Source organism: Amblyomma americanum, chromosome 3 (assembly GCF_052857255.1).
Source record: "Amblyomma americanum isolate KBUSLIRL-KWMA chromosome 3, ASM5285725v1, whole genome shotgun sequence".
NCBI classification, from domain to species: Eukaryota; Metazoa; Arthropoda; class Arachnida; order Ixodida; family Ixodidae; genus Amblyomma; species Amblyomma americanum.
Window position 1 is genome coordinate 131,652,782 of NC_135499.1, and position 14,137 is coordinate 131,666,918.

At 47.7% G+C, this 14,137-nt stretch overlaps 1 protein-coding gene across 4 annotated transcripts in view; it reads right to left on the reverse strand.

Annotated features, from left to right (window-relative positions):
- The window catches only part of Epac (Exchange protein directly activated by cAMP), a 296,847-nt gene extending 283,156 nt beyond the window's left edge, over positions 1–13,691 (reverse strand). For 2 of the 4 annotated variants that reach the window (XM_077657880.1, XM_077657879.1), the window contains exon 1: positions 12,573–13,691. In XM_077657880.1, the coding sequence (XP_077514006.1) occupies positions 12,573–12,713 (141 nt within the window). In that variant the 5' untranslated portion in view covers positions 12,714–13,691. The remainder of the gene's footprint in view (positions 1–12,572) is intronic. The other 2 variants (XM_077657882.1, XM_077657881.1) reach the window with 2 other exon arrangements.
- Between the last annotated feature and the right edge of the window lie 446 nt (positions 13,692–14,137).

Here is a 14,137-nt window from a genome sequence, read left to right on the forward strand (position 1 = left end):
GAGTCTCTTCTTATGTGTCACGTGAAAAACATGCAAGTGACCTGCCTCGCGAAGCCGTTAACAATAGAATATACGTCATCAACTTCGCAACTTTAAAAACGGAGGACAGACACAACCGATGAAAACTGTATAGTTCTCACCGTTAGGGGTTGGATTATTAGGCTTAAAGAGAAAAATTAGCTGCGGTTTAGCTACTACTGAGCCTGGTTAGAGAACGAAAGCTGAAGTGTATCTGGCAACTCCTGCTTCCGCGATTAGTTAACTCTGTCTTGTGGCCGATTGCAGGTCGTACTCCAGAGCCAGCAAGGCATGGCGTACGTTCAGTCAAAGACGGATTGCAAGAAATGAAGACGTCGTACGTTCAGTGGTTTTGAAGCGGAAGCTTCACTACGCTAGGTAAAGCCGATTTCACCGTGCGTTGACGGTTGACCTTCAAGTGAGCCAGTGGTCAAGTGTGGCTATACGCCTTACCATATGTGGTCCACCGTGGTGTCGCACCACTTGACCTTTGATCTTTCCATTCGTCGGTAGAGGGCGGTAGAATAGGCCACAGCGTTCATTGGTTGACCAACCCCCCCCACCCCACCCCCCCCCCCCCCCCCCCCCCCCCAATCTCGCGATCAACCACTAACCACAAAGTTACAATCGGCCACAAAACAGATTAGCAAAGTGCGGAAGCAGGAGCTGGAGTACCGGGGTTCGAACCCGACCGCGGCGGCCGCGTTTCGATGGAGGCGAAACGCAAAAGGCGCCCGTGTGCTGTGCGATGTCAGTGCACGTTAAAGATTCCCAGGTGGTCGAAATTATCCCGGAGCCCTCCACTACGGCACGTCTTTCTCCCTTTCACTCCCACCTTCATCCCTTTCCTCACGGTGCGGTTCGAGTGTCCACCGATATATGTGAGACAGTTACTGCGTCGTTTCCTTTCCTCAAAAACGAATTTTCAAAGTGCTAATGCCTATCTATAGCGCACACTTCTTGTAAGACCTGGTTCGGCCGGCCACATTTTGAAAGGAGTTTACAACTTAGGCGACAGGGTTAATCTTCTGCCAACAGTTCACTTCGTTATGAGTCTAAACTCTGGCTCTAAACTTTCTTATCTGCTCATGGGAGAACAATGCGAGGTTTTTTTTTTATCTTGATCACCGTTTGTGGTATATCAACAATATTGATAGCTCTAATGAAAGTATAGAAGTAAAAGTCATCTAGCGTCGCCAACCTCCTATCTCTAAAAGAGTACGCAAATCCTAATGAAAAACAGGCATTGCTGACCACGCCGGTAAGTTGTCGTAGTTGACTGCTCCACCCATAGGCACAAAGTATCAACGGGGTTTACATGGGAACCTAATCGAGCGAAAGCGAGCACGTGGGAGCGACAGAACAATGATGCAATCGTGAACCGTCACATTCTATTGCACATGCGGGCGGCATCGGCCTCAGCATGCCATTTGCTGACTCATTCCATTGTCCTCTCATGCATTTGCTTCAGTGGACAATAACCAGAGCATGGGATGCGCCAAAGTAGGGGCGCGATACGGAACTGAGTCATCAGGAAGTGGGCCCAGATAGAGGCAGTTTTAATGCCATCGCCAGCAAAGCCCCATGCAATATGTTCATTGTACGTCAACAGCTGCATTTTTTTATTGAACACCGTCCAGCAAGTCATACCTCGGATTGAGGTCAAAGTGGAGTTGATAAGTCAAACGAGTTATGAGGCCATGGACATTTTTAACTTGACAGAGATACAGATGCCGTCATCTCACGTGATTGACCGGGAGAATGCCATTAAAGAATAACAAAGGAAACGTTTCGTAATCGGTGCTAGTCAAACATTGTGCATAATATACCAATGTAAAGGTGGAGTCAATTGCACTGGCGATTCCGTTTATTTGGCGAAGCGTCGAGAAACCACGGGGCGAGAAGCTCTCTTAGTAGAAGGAGAATGAACTTATTTACGTCTTTACATGTTAGTACAGATTTAAGAATGCCCCACTGCGATGCTGAACCCCTGGGTTTTAAGCCATGTAATGTCCCTAGGTCCCTAGGCAAGGAATCGGTTGTCCCTGGACACGGGATAACCGAAGAGCACAAATTGCCTTTTTTTTTCCACACGACACCATAAAGGCCCGCCCCCGAATTCCTGCCCGTACGCCACTGCACGTAGACGCCCACACCACCAGTCTTTCGTAGGCAACCACAGTTTCTCAAGCTGCAAAACTGAAGATCTTGCTCCCGGAGTGTCCGTTGGTATTGGCGTGCGTCAATAGATCTCCTCCACAGCGGTCTGTATGTTTATTTAAACTAGAGGGTTTCGGTAAACCGACTCACATACGTAGCCGGCGATGGTTTTGTCAGTCTTCAGTCGCGGCACCTTGGGTAGACCTCCGTTTCGAGGGTAGCCTCCGGTAGCTTCTGCCGCATTTGCTATCCGACACCACGCGAAATGGTGCTCCGTGTATGGTGACAGCCCTCGCTGAGGCGTGCTTGTTGCGATCCGCTTCTAAATCTCTCTAAGGTGCCCTTGGCATCAAGGAGACGCACCGGCGCCTTCGCAGACATACAGCTCAGGCAAAGAAAAGCCACGAGATCAGTTCATTCTTTCCTAATTTTACCCGCTTTAGGCATGTAATTACGTAATAGAAGTACGGTATGCGAAGTTAAGATGGCCTGTCGCTTCGGGTCTAAGATCACACGCGATTGTCACTCTCAGATAAAGAGAGTGTCATAACAGACTCTAATATGAGTTCCCTAAAAAGGTGTTAAACACAACTTGCTCTCCTTTAACCGAATGAATGAACACTGAAAAATGCTGCACCAGAAAAAACTTGCACCTAAACTATTCATGACTTTTCAAAAGTCCGATGATTTTCTAGATAAAACACAGCAAAAAAAATAGTAATACTGCGGAATCCCAGGGTAAAGTTTCAATGTTATCTAGTGATATTTAAATAACCGTCGGTAACACATTAATTACACTAAACTACGCATCCCCAGTAGAAAAAAATCGTTATTAGATGTCGCGCTAGCCATTAGTTGGTCCTTATTCGTTTAACATTCGCATAAACGATATTGAGGAAATGTATTCGTCTGTGAAATTTGTGAGTTACAATGATTCCATTATTTTGTATATTAGCGAATAGTGTGTTTTGATACCTCTGTGTTAATAAAATTCTTTGTTAATTAGATATGAGGACTGCATATAATTGTCTCACTATTGACACAAAACGAAACTGTTATTTTTCGCGCCACCCAGGAAGAAGGTTATCAAACGCAACGTAGTTCCAAATTGTCCGATTCAAAAGTTGAAATGTTTAAAGCATCACGTGTTTTCTTCTCTTAACATATTCTATGCTACGACCAGGCCGACCTTGTCACCTCTAAGCGGCCAAGTATAATTGGGCAGCTGTTCAAAAATTGCGAACCACTTCCTGTTAAAACAATAATTCATTTATTAGTCATTTTTATAATAATGCATAGGTTAAGAATGTCTAGTACCAGGTACATGCAAGTGATTTAACAAATATTAGCACGGTATTAAGGCTCAAAAAGTAAGATCATTGAATAATAATTTCTGATATCGCATCGGACTACCCCACTAGTCAATTATAAACTGGGAACAATTTGATCAGTATTACTTTTTGCAGCCGTCGCTCATTCAGGGCATTAGTAATTGAACGGATAAAGGAAACCAAAATCGTGATCAGTATGTCCGACATACCGCTTAGGAAAACAGATATGTCAAACGACGAGCTGAGCACAGGATAGTCGGGCCAACAAGAACTACAGGAAAGCAATGTTGTGCTGCATAGTTCGTCCGACCCTTAATAATGCGATGTGGAAATGTGTTGAATTTGAAGTTCTGCACGTGACGGATGCTATATATCTATATCTTTTTCAGTCTTGCAAAATAGTATACGTAAATTTTATCATTACTGCAGTGATATATCTGTACCTACATTTGGTTACTGTTGCTCTATGATTAGCTTTGTTATATTATCTAAAAAAAACTGCTCAGAGCTCTATGAGCAAACCTGCATAAAAGTGGGCACAACTCTTGCCTCTTATGTACAAATACATGACCCTTCAATTATCTATGCCAATTACTATTATCTATGGCAGAGTGGAACTCGTTACCGGCTGACATAGTTTCTGAAACTGAGCCTATCACATTTCCAAACAAAACTTTCATCGCACCTTGGCCTACAAAATTCACCGTGATATTTTCAGTATTGTTGAAGCATTAAGTCTTATACGCTCAACCTATGTATCTTTCAGCGACTGCAGTGATGTGTACTTGCAATTTGTATATATAGTTATTCTTTGTATTTGTTAACTACTGTGTGCCAATAATCTGTATTGTGTTGTTTTCATGCCCTCCCCCCCCTATGTAATGCCCAATTGGGCCTTTAGGGTATTTAAATAAATAAATAAATAAATAAATAAATAAAATTGTCCTAGTGAAATTTTAAAGGGAGTTTTGTCAAGCTATCTGATGCAGCGTTAACAACCAAATCCTAATGTACTTGCTGTCAGGGAATCAACAAATTGCTTGAAAAGAATGATTCAAATAACACTCAAGTTGAACTTAAATGACTGATATTGTGACAAGCAAACATTCGCTCTACAATGCAACGGTGAAGAACGAAAAAGGATCTTCTAGAGTATGAGACCAAAGGACTAGTACTGCAAAAGTGTTGTAAATAAAATCTTTCAGTGGCGATTGCTTGCTTTTCGGTCATCCTAAGAATGCAGTCTTTACGGTCGTTTTCTGCCGCACGTTACTTTCACCAAAGTTAACCATGATGAAACGAAATCAGCCACATTTTCTGTGTCTTCGAGACTTCTCAAGTTGAATTTTAATAGTTTCAGAATCAGCTAAAGGCCCGAAGGCGATATGTTGGGGATGCAGATATCACTCGAACACAAATTTACACAAAAATTAGGGACTAACAATTTGATTGATGCGGAAGAAATGCGATAGCATGCTTCTTTCACTTGGCAGTCAACTACAGTTCCGATCTATTCCAATCCTGAGTTCATTGTCTTTTACTCCTCCGTATAATCCAATTCTGATTTTCTTCCAATTTCGGCTATGTAAATAGGCAAAATGAGTCCCACTCATAGATCGCGACGTGCCCTCATACCGCTACCAGCACAGTGGTGCAGTGGAGGAGCGGTTAAGTGATGCACAACTGCATTGGCAGGTGGCTGTCTCAAACAGAGCCCCCGGTACGGCTTGTGAGACACAGGTTGCTTTCCCGAGCAATTCAAGAAAAAGTATAGCTGCCGAAAGCTTCATTTTTTCACAGATAGTTCTTAGGGAGGCTGCATATTTTGCACATTGACCTGCTCTTGTCCGAGTAATTTTCTTCTTAGTCATTTCCATTTTTACTGAGTCATTCCTCTTGCAGCGTCTCCCTCTTCTCCCCTACAGGTGACCCTAAAAACATTACAGACATCATACGAGCAGTGGGAGGCAGCCCTGATCAGCAATGGTCCTGGAAGACCAGTGTCGCGTCATCAGACTGGTCCAGGCATCCGCCCAAGCCACCGGAGTCCTGAACTGAGGAGTCCGCCTACCTGACTCGTAGAACACTTCAATGAAATAATAAATGTTTTATCTCTCTCTCTCTCCCCTACAGGTGGACTGGAGAAAGGGAGAGGGGAATGGTTGACAGGTGGCAGGTGCAGAGGGGCAAATCCCCCAAACACCACCTAGCAGGTGGACACAGACACCGACACACAGTACACAGACGCCGACGCCGCAGGAGAGCTTTCGCATGCATGACCCTCCTAATGCTTTAGCATTCAAAACGAGGACTTCGCATTCCACGTCTAGCAATAGCTTCTATCATCATTGCACGCCTTTGCCGTAGTATGGGAAGCGTTTTCAGCAGAAACGCTATGCAGGCCGCTGCAAAAGCAGCAAAAGGCGATGCTGACTGAGATGCTGCTCAAGAGCTGGCGAAATGTCTTCGCATGAGAAGTGTTGTTTTATTTGTTCGTTTTCTTCCCATCAGCGGGAGAAGAATGATCAACTCCCCGGCGCGGTACTCCGTTTCTTGGTGTTGTTAAGAGAGAAAACGAAGACTGTTGTTTCCAAGAGCCGCATGCTTGCCCTTTGACACTTATGTAAACAGTCGTTTATGTTGTCGAGAACTGAATTTTCCAGCGCTTGTGGATCAGGCATTCGTAACGTCAGAGGCAGTTGAGTGCTAACGCAACAGCAGCGGTAGCTCGCGGTACACGAAGTCTTTCTGGTTAGCAGGATGTCTCGGTTCGATCCTTTCCATTTCTGCCGCATTTTTACAGAGGTGGAATGCCATAAAAAAAAAGCGCTGACGCTTTGTTGACGTCAGCGGCCGTTAAAAATCCTAGGCAGACAAAATTGATCCACTTCCTTTCGCTAGGCTAAGTGCCATAATAGACGTTTTTAGCATAGCGGAGACGTACTAGCGTAGACGTATACCCGGTTTACCGGATGTCCGCTGCGCACGAGCAGTGACCCTCCCTGGCCCCAACAATGATACTGCGCATGCGCAGGAGGGGTCCGGTAATTCGGCATACGTCTTGACCCTCCCTGACCCCAACAATGATACTGCGCATGCGCAGGAGGGGTCCGGTAATTCGGCATACGTCTTGACCCTCCCTGACCCCAACAATGATACTGCGCATGCGCAGGAGGGGTCCGGTAAATCGGTATACGTCTTGACCCTCCCTGACCCCAACAATGATACTGCGCATGCGCAGGAGGGGTCCGGTAAATCGGTATACGTCTTGACCCTCCCTGACCCCAACAATGATACTGAGCATATGCAAGAGGGGTCCGGTAAACCGGTATACATCTACGCTAGTACGTCTCCGGTTCACTAAAAACGTCTAATGTAGGCATAGCGCTGCGAGACAGAAACTCACTATTTAATTAACTCAGCTTCTACCTGCATTGACTTTGCCAGTGAGTTTCAGCTGTAGGCGTCTTTATTTACAAAAACTTGAGGTGAAATATTGTACCTTAAGCAAAACTCGCTCACCAATGAGCAAAAAGGACATTCTCAAAAACTGTGACGTCACCACGATTTTATTCATTAATGCGCTAGCGTTAGAAGGGTCTGCGCAAGCGGACGCGGCGACCACCTACACTTTCTCTGACGTCACCGCGAACTATGTGACGTCATCAAAACCTGTCCACCGAGGCGGGTGGCAACCCGCCCACCGGACTATGAGCAAACCGCACACCGTAGCAGGTGACAGTTAAATTAATGACTGGTCGCGAGAGGTTGTCCGCGAACCGGTGGCGAACAAGCCGAACCGGTGGCTGCGCTTGAACCAGCCACCTGCCGGAGCAGTGGCGCATTACTTGGCCGCTTGCATCACTGCGCCAATGGAATGAGGAATACCAGCGATCTATGATATTCAGTAAAAAAATGCCCTATTCCGCCTATACGGACATTAGCTACAACAAAATTAGCAGCAACAGAAAATGCTAACGCATTCAAATGATCCATCGAAGACAGCCTAGGAGATTTTAGTGCTCTAGAACCTATAGTGGCCATTCCCCGCTTTTAGCCGCTGTGTGTGTGTTTGAAGCCTGTTTTGTGGCAGGCTGCTCAGCTGCCCACCGAGCGGTGGCCAACCTGCATAGCTCACCTGGCCACCACTCGGTGGGTAGGTGAGCAGCCTACCCACCGTGTCAGGCGCCAGCTCGTGAGAAGCTGCTCAGGAAGAGCAACCTGAGTTGCAACCCAACCCAAGCAACCCAAGTCCCGCCGATTCCAGCACTTGCCACAGAAGGGCAGTGGCGCATCATTTGACAGCTTTTTCACTGCGCCAGGAGCGGTAAGAAGACCCCCAAGGATCTATGAATGAAGACAATGACCAATTACGCATATCTGAGCATTAATTAACCCATTATTGCTATCCGAAAAACGCCATTCGTGAAGACTGGATCTGAACACCGGAACCGAAGTGAATCATATCTCGCTCGCGCACCTAATTTGCACATAGCCTAACTACGCAAATCGAGCACCATTTTTTGCACTAAGGATCTATAACCTTCCCCTGGAATTCGCGGCATTTTTAAATTGTATATGAATGTCATGTTGCTGATCAATCACCGGCTGCTACATCTGCCCTGTAGAAGACATAATTTTACATTTAGATGCGTGATAAATTCTGATCACGAAGTGAGCGTCGCCCACGTTGAAGGTCATATCGACTTTCATGTACTTATATTCATAAGACGCTAGAGGCCAAAGGCCCATATATGTGAGGGGCATACAAGATATGCGCGAAAATAAAAATGCAAGAATTGCCTCAAAATGAGGCTCCGGCGTTACGAACAGAACTCTCCTGCATTCAGTACCCAATTTTCGACTCATCGATGCATTGCGGCCCCTCATAGCGATAGTAGTACAATGAACTTTCTCTAGGTACAAATGCGACCAACATGCTAACGGGGCACGCTTAGATGTTGGAACTTTTCTCATCATTCCATCGCAAAAAAGTGCAGGCATCCTGAGTTTATACGTGAGTGCGACAGCGGCATTTTCTAGCATATCTAAACAGTGCCTTCTGACTTTTCGCTGCGTAAAGCGTCAGAAAAGCTTGCTTGCCGAAGTGCGTTCGATGCGGTTTTGGCCGTGAATGTAATGGCTTGTCTGTAGCCGACGCAGCATACGTCGCAATTAATTAAATCACAAATTTACGCGTTAGTTTGCTGGCAATTGATGATGATGATAGTTTTATTGGATTATAATGGAACAAGGGAAGTAGAGCCAAACAGCGCAAGAGCTGACGTGTTTCGTCTGCACGAACTGGGATCGGTGACCTATTTTTCCAGAACATTTCACGCAAGACCAGCGAATAATTAGTACTTTTTGAAAACCCCTGGGTACCTGGCGGCGTTGGGGATCGAACCTTGCACTCCTGCACACAGATTCTGGGCAATGTTAAGGTGACATTTAAGGAGATTTGTGAGCGCGGGTACTGTCGTGGAAGTAGAGAGGCGGGGGCAAGGTGAAGAGTTTTTCAAAGAGGGAAAGAGCTTCCAAAGCTGAGGGCTATTTTATGTCAAGAAATTAAGTGCCCCCTACTGAACAATCAATGAGCGCTATTCAACAATTTAACACTTCATTGTAACGGTCCGCGAAAATTTCTTGGCCTTATCCTTACATGCTAATTATTGCACCGATGTGAATAGGCTTGTGAATAGACATGAACAGGAACAAATAAAACGGAATTGTAGAGCAGCTGCACTTTTTGGTGTAAATTGGTCCTACATCTGTCGCTCATATTTCTATAGTTATGTGCCCCAGCGCATGCATTTTGTTTTTTTTTTGGGGGGGGGGGGGCAGAAATTGAAAATCTCACTCCGTTTGGTCCGAAGGGGGCCGCTCAAACGTGCTCACAGTTTTGCCGTGCAAATATGTTCATTTTCAGAAAGCGCATACGGTAGATCCAGTGTTCAGCATCCTGGATTATGGTCCAAGAACTCTCACCGACTCGTATGAAAAGCCAACTGTAGAACACACAGGGCAATGCGTTCAGGAACGTCCGGCCCTGAGCCGAGCAAAAGTGACGCGCATTCTGTCAGTGAATTGTTACTGCGCAGCACATGTTGTAACCCTCTCCTGCCTGGACAGCGCTGCTGCCTGCAGTGCATGTAAATATTTGTAAAAGAAATCTCCACAATGCCGTAAATAATTTTTGTCGCACTTATATACAGAGTCAACTACGTGTAAACAACAAGTAATCTTCCGTACAGTAATTGCCAAAAGTAACCAGGCTGCATGGTTTGGTTCTCGTTCGTATAGCAGAGCCCTTATGGCTTCCCTGCAGATCAAAGAGGTCTTGGAAGATGAGGACAAGCGTTCTCCTTACCACAAAGAGATTTAGAGCTTGAAGTCTGGCATGAGGGCTTCAATATGCTACTGAAAAGCAAACCGTGCAACCTGGCTACTTTTGGCAAAGGCTGTACACCCTTGTAAATAACTATACAGCCTATCCAGTTAACTCCTGGGCCATGTATTGTTTCCAGCTTTGCGCTGCCCGCGTTTGAAATCTCTCTACAGTGAGAGTAACTCTAGTTCTTATCCCTAAGGAGCTTAGAACTTCCAAGGATGCCTGAAAGCCTCACAGCAGAGCTTAGAGGCATGCCTTTTGGGTTCTATACTTTTGACAAAGTCTGTATATGAACTCTGGCACAGACGTGTTCTGCGCTGGGGTAGGTTTTATATTCCACTAAGCTTGTGGGCGTACTACTGCAAGCTCACGTCATTCGCAAAGTCGCCGATTGAATTGAAGATCTCTTTGGTGGCAGCCCATTGGCTGCCTTATTTGGCTGAGCAGCAGGAACAAATCGCTTGGGGCAGCCGCAGAGTGCACCTCATCTAATCCCAGCAAACACTGTGGGCATCTCTCCGTCATGGGTGAATACATTCATCAAGGAAATGTTTTTGCAGGAAGTGCTGCTTAACCTGTTCCAATTTGAGATATGTGCCATTATAAAGGCTGATCTATGAATTAATTGGCAATGTCATCACATTTCAGTTGTCTGGACGTGTATATATGATAACCAAATGCCAAATTATGTGACTTCATTCAAAAGGTGAACAGGTTTCCAAGTGTCGTTACGCGTTGCAGTTGTGTTCCTTAGGAGCCACTGTCACTCGTCATCCAGTACAAGAACAAGCAAGCTATTCTTCGGACATGGCAATGTTGAGCGAGCAGCGCACATATTCAAGACCGGGCACGGTATGAGAGGCTATCCTGTGTGCTGTCTTGTGTGTGTGTGTGCATTTAGCGCCAGTTTTCCATGCCTGAATAATTACAAAAACTTGCCCGGCAACATGTTCTACTCAAGTAAGCTATTCTTAATGCCTGTCTAATTAGATATATTATACTAATAAGACCATTAAAAACACTACAAACGCCTTCAATAGCAAATCGCAGGCTGTTCTGAAAAATCGCTGAAGGGTGCAGTTTATATTTTAAGCATAACCTATTCCCAACTTCCTTCTCATAAGCGAGTGTAGAGCGCTAAGCACCGAAGGAGCCAAAGTCTTCGGTATTATGCATGAGTCCAGGGCTTCAGCTAAAGAGGGGACGCACTAAGGTAGGACGTATACCACACTAGCCGGGTGTCTGGGGCGCATGCGCAGTGATAGGTTGGCGGATCCACCTAGCAATCGCACATGCGTTAGCACGTATCCGCTGGGCTAAAACTCAAATTTTGGCATGCCATGCCAGCAAACAGTAGAAGGGAGTTACTAGAAGCGCGTTATTCAAAACAGGTGCTTTTACTGCATACCTTTCGACATTCGCGCGCTTTCTTCAGAGCACGGAAATTAAATAACCTCTTCGATGGAGGTAACGGTGCAGAAAGAACGTCTTGTGAAGCTACCTTTGATGCCTTAAAACTCTATAAATTAAAGCTTATTGTTTCTGACATTCGGGCAGCCAGTTCACGTCACAAAGATATTGCTTGCTTCAAGAGGCAGTCAAAAATGCCTACTCAGTTCCGGCGTCGCATCATGGACGCCTGTATGCTATAAATGCGAATTAGGAGACGCGAGAGTATCACGCATGTAAGTGCGGCATTTCTTTAATTAGAGCGCACCTTATCGCTTGTTGTTAATGATACTCATATCTACGCGCGTTCAAACGCATAACACTCTGTGCTCGTAGAGGTGCAGTCGCATGATAATAAGGCCATTGTGCTTCCAGCTCGCTGCGCTCACTGAGCGATCCCGATCCCCCCGCCGCGATCCCATGGAATGCAGTGACGTTCTTCGCTCTCTTTGACGTCGATTACCGCGGTATTTTGGCGCTGTGTGCAACGCGGGCGGACGCGTCACGTACAACACGCGCTACGGGATGGAAAATGCTCGGCAGAGATCGGGCACCGAGGCTACAGCCGCTGTTCTATCTTCTCGCTAAAAGGTCGCGGTCCGCAGGTTTATTGTATCTTTTTTTTGTTTGTCTTTGTATCATTTTACAAGACAAGTGCGACAAGCTGTGAGAAGAAAAAAAAACACGGTGACATTTCACACGTGATGTCGCGAGTGTCGCGAGACCCTATGACGTCCGGCGACAAACAGCCGCAAAGAAAGCAAATAAGGTCGCGAGGCGCTGCCGCAGCGCGCAGGAAATGAGAAAAGTAGACGAATGCAATAACAAAACCATGTAGGTATGTATACAAGCAACTTTTTCCCAGAGCAAATCGCAAACCACGGCCCAACAGATGCAGAACAGCTGCTCGCGTATCCGACGCTATAATCGGACCGCGAACCCTACAGGATGTTTATTTCGAGACACTAGACTCAGTGGAACGTTACCACGACGTGCATGGGCTCGGCTATTGTGAGTTCGAGGTTTCTAAATTCCCCGCAGTGAGCGTCTAAATTTGCAGTTTTTCTCCAGTTACCAGAGAAAATGGATTTGATAACCAGGCTGCAGCCATTCCATTAGCGCGTCGCCGCGCCCCGTACACAACGCGAACACGAGAGGCAAGAGCGCGCGCGCGCGCACTTTCTTCCGTTTCAAATTTCCCGCGACGATAGTGGACGACTTACGCTCGGGTTCACGTGGTAGACGAGTCGCGGCGACCATGGCCACGATATGTGTCGGTTCATCATGTCCTTGAAGGCGGACTGCAGAGAAGACGCCACAGTACCGGGTTTGCTGCCTCCCTGCGGCTTGTCCTGGGTATCCATTCCCTACACCAACCGCAGACCGGCACAACACGAGCACACCGCAAAATCGCGCGCCGTATCAGAGCGAACAAGCACGGCCTCTACGACACGCACCGCAATCACAAACACACGCGGCACACTGCAGAGATGCCTGCACGCTATAGTTCCGGTCGGACCTCCGTGGTTCACCCGCTCAACGCAGAAAAACACTGCACGCAGTGACGACAGAGCTCGAGGAGTGAAAACGAATCTGGGAGCAGGTGCGGAGTGAGTAGATGTGGTCGTCGACGACGCGCTATTTGGGAACCAAGTGTGCCGGCTACTAAAGCGCCAAGACTCACACCACAAACGCGGTATCACGTTGGATCTCAAGCACCGCAGGTCCTCACGACCGAAGCACACGGAGCAAGAGCCGCAGCAGCTTTAGCGGCTGCGGAGTCGTAGGAGTAGCAACGGCGGTGGTAGGCAGCAGGTGTCTCACATGCCTCAGAGACAATCGGGCGCAAGCATTTCGCATTTTCCCAGCGAGCCGTGATCGATGTGGCCACGCTTGCTGCTGCGGCGGCAGCACCGCCCTCGCTCCCAAGAAAGGGCTCGCTCTTCGTCGCAGCTCACGGCGCGTGCAGTAGCAGCAGGCGGCCCTCCGGCTGTAGCCGGCACGCAGGCTCGAGCGCACACACAGGGAGAGAGCGCGCACTTGCGCGGAAGCCCGATCGCTATATGCCTGCGTGCCCCACAAGTCAATGCAGCGACGGGAACAGCCGCAGCCGCGGCGACGTGTCGGCGCTGCTCGGTGAGCGTGTACGTCGCAGCAGCGGTCTTTTTCCTACCGGCCGCTGCCGCAGGAGTGTCCAGTTGGCCGGCGCGGCGTCGCTGTCCGCAGTCGTCGGCCAGCAGCGGTGAACGGAGCGAGGGCTTGGTCTCCTCTCCCGACAACACAACGTCGCTGCGTATCCGGCCTCGCAGTGCGACTACGCGTCCACAGCGCGCCAGCCAGCTGAGCGACGTGGGGAGGAATAATAATAATGGAGACCGCGCCTGTTGAGAGGAGGGAAGCGCTTGATCCCTTCGCGCACTATAGTGGCAGTACGGCGCGCTTATCGGGCCGCGTTCTGGGGCGGTGGGCGTCTTTATCGGAGTTTCGCGACTGCCGCGAACGCTGAAGCGGCCGGGTCGAGCTTGAAGGTTGTACGGATCGTGCCCCGCAATTCTCGCCGCAGTTAGCCGCGGGTGATACGCGGGTTTGTGGGAGTAGAAACCACTACGTCGTGCATGTGGATGTTCTCGCTGGATCACTCGGATGACCTCGGTTTGGAAGTTACGGATTCTGGAGCGGGGATTTGATCAGGAGATGGTCGAGACAAACGGTAGACGCAGGAAAGTGAGGTAATGATGCTTTTCTGTGTCTCCCCGTGCCTTGCACGCAGCGAAATAGTCAGCGATTT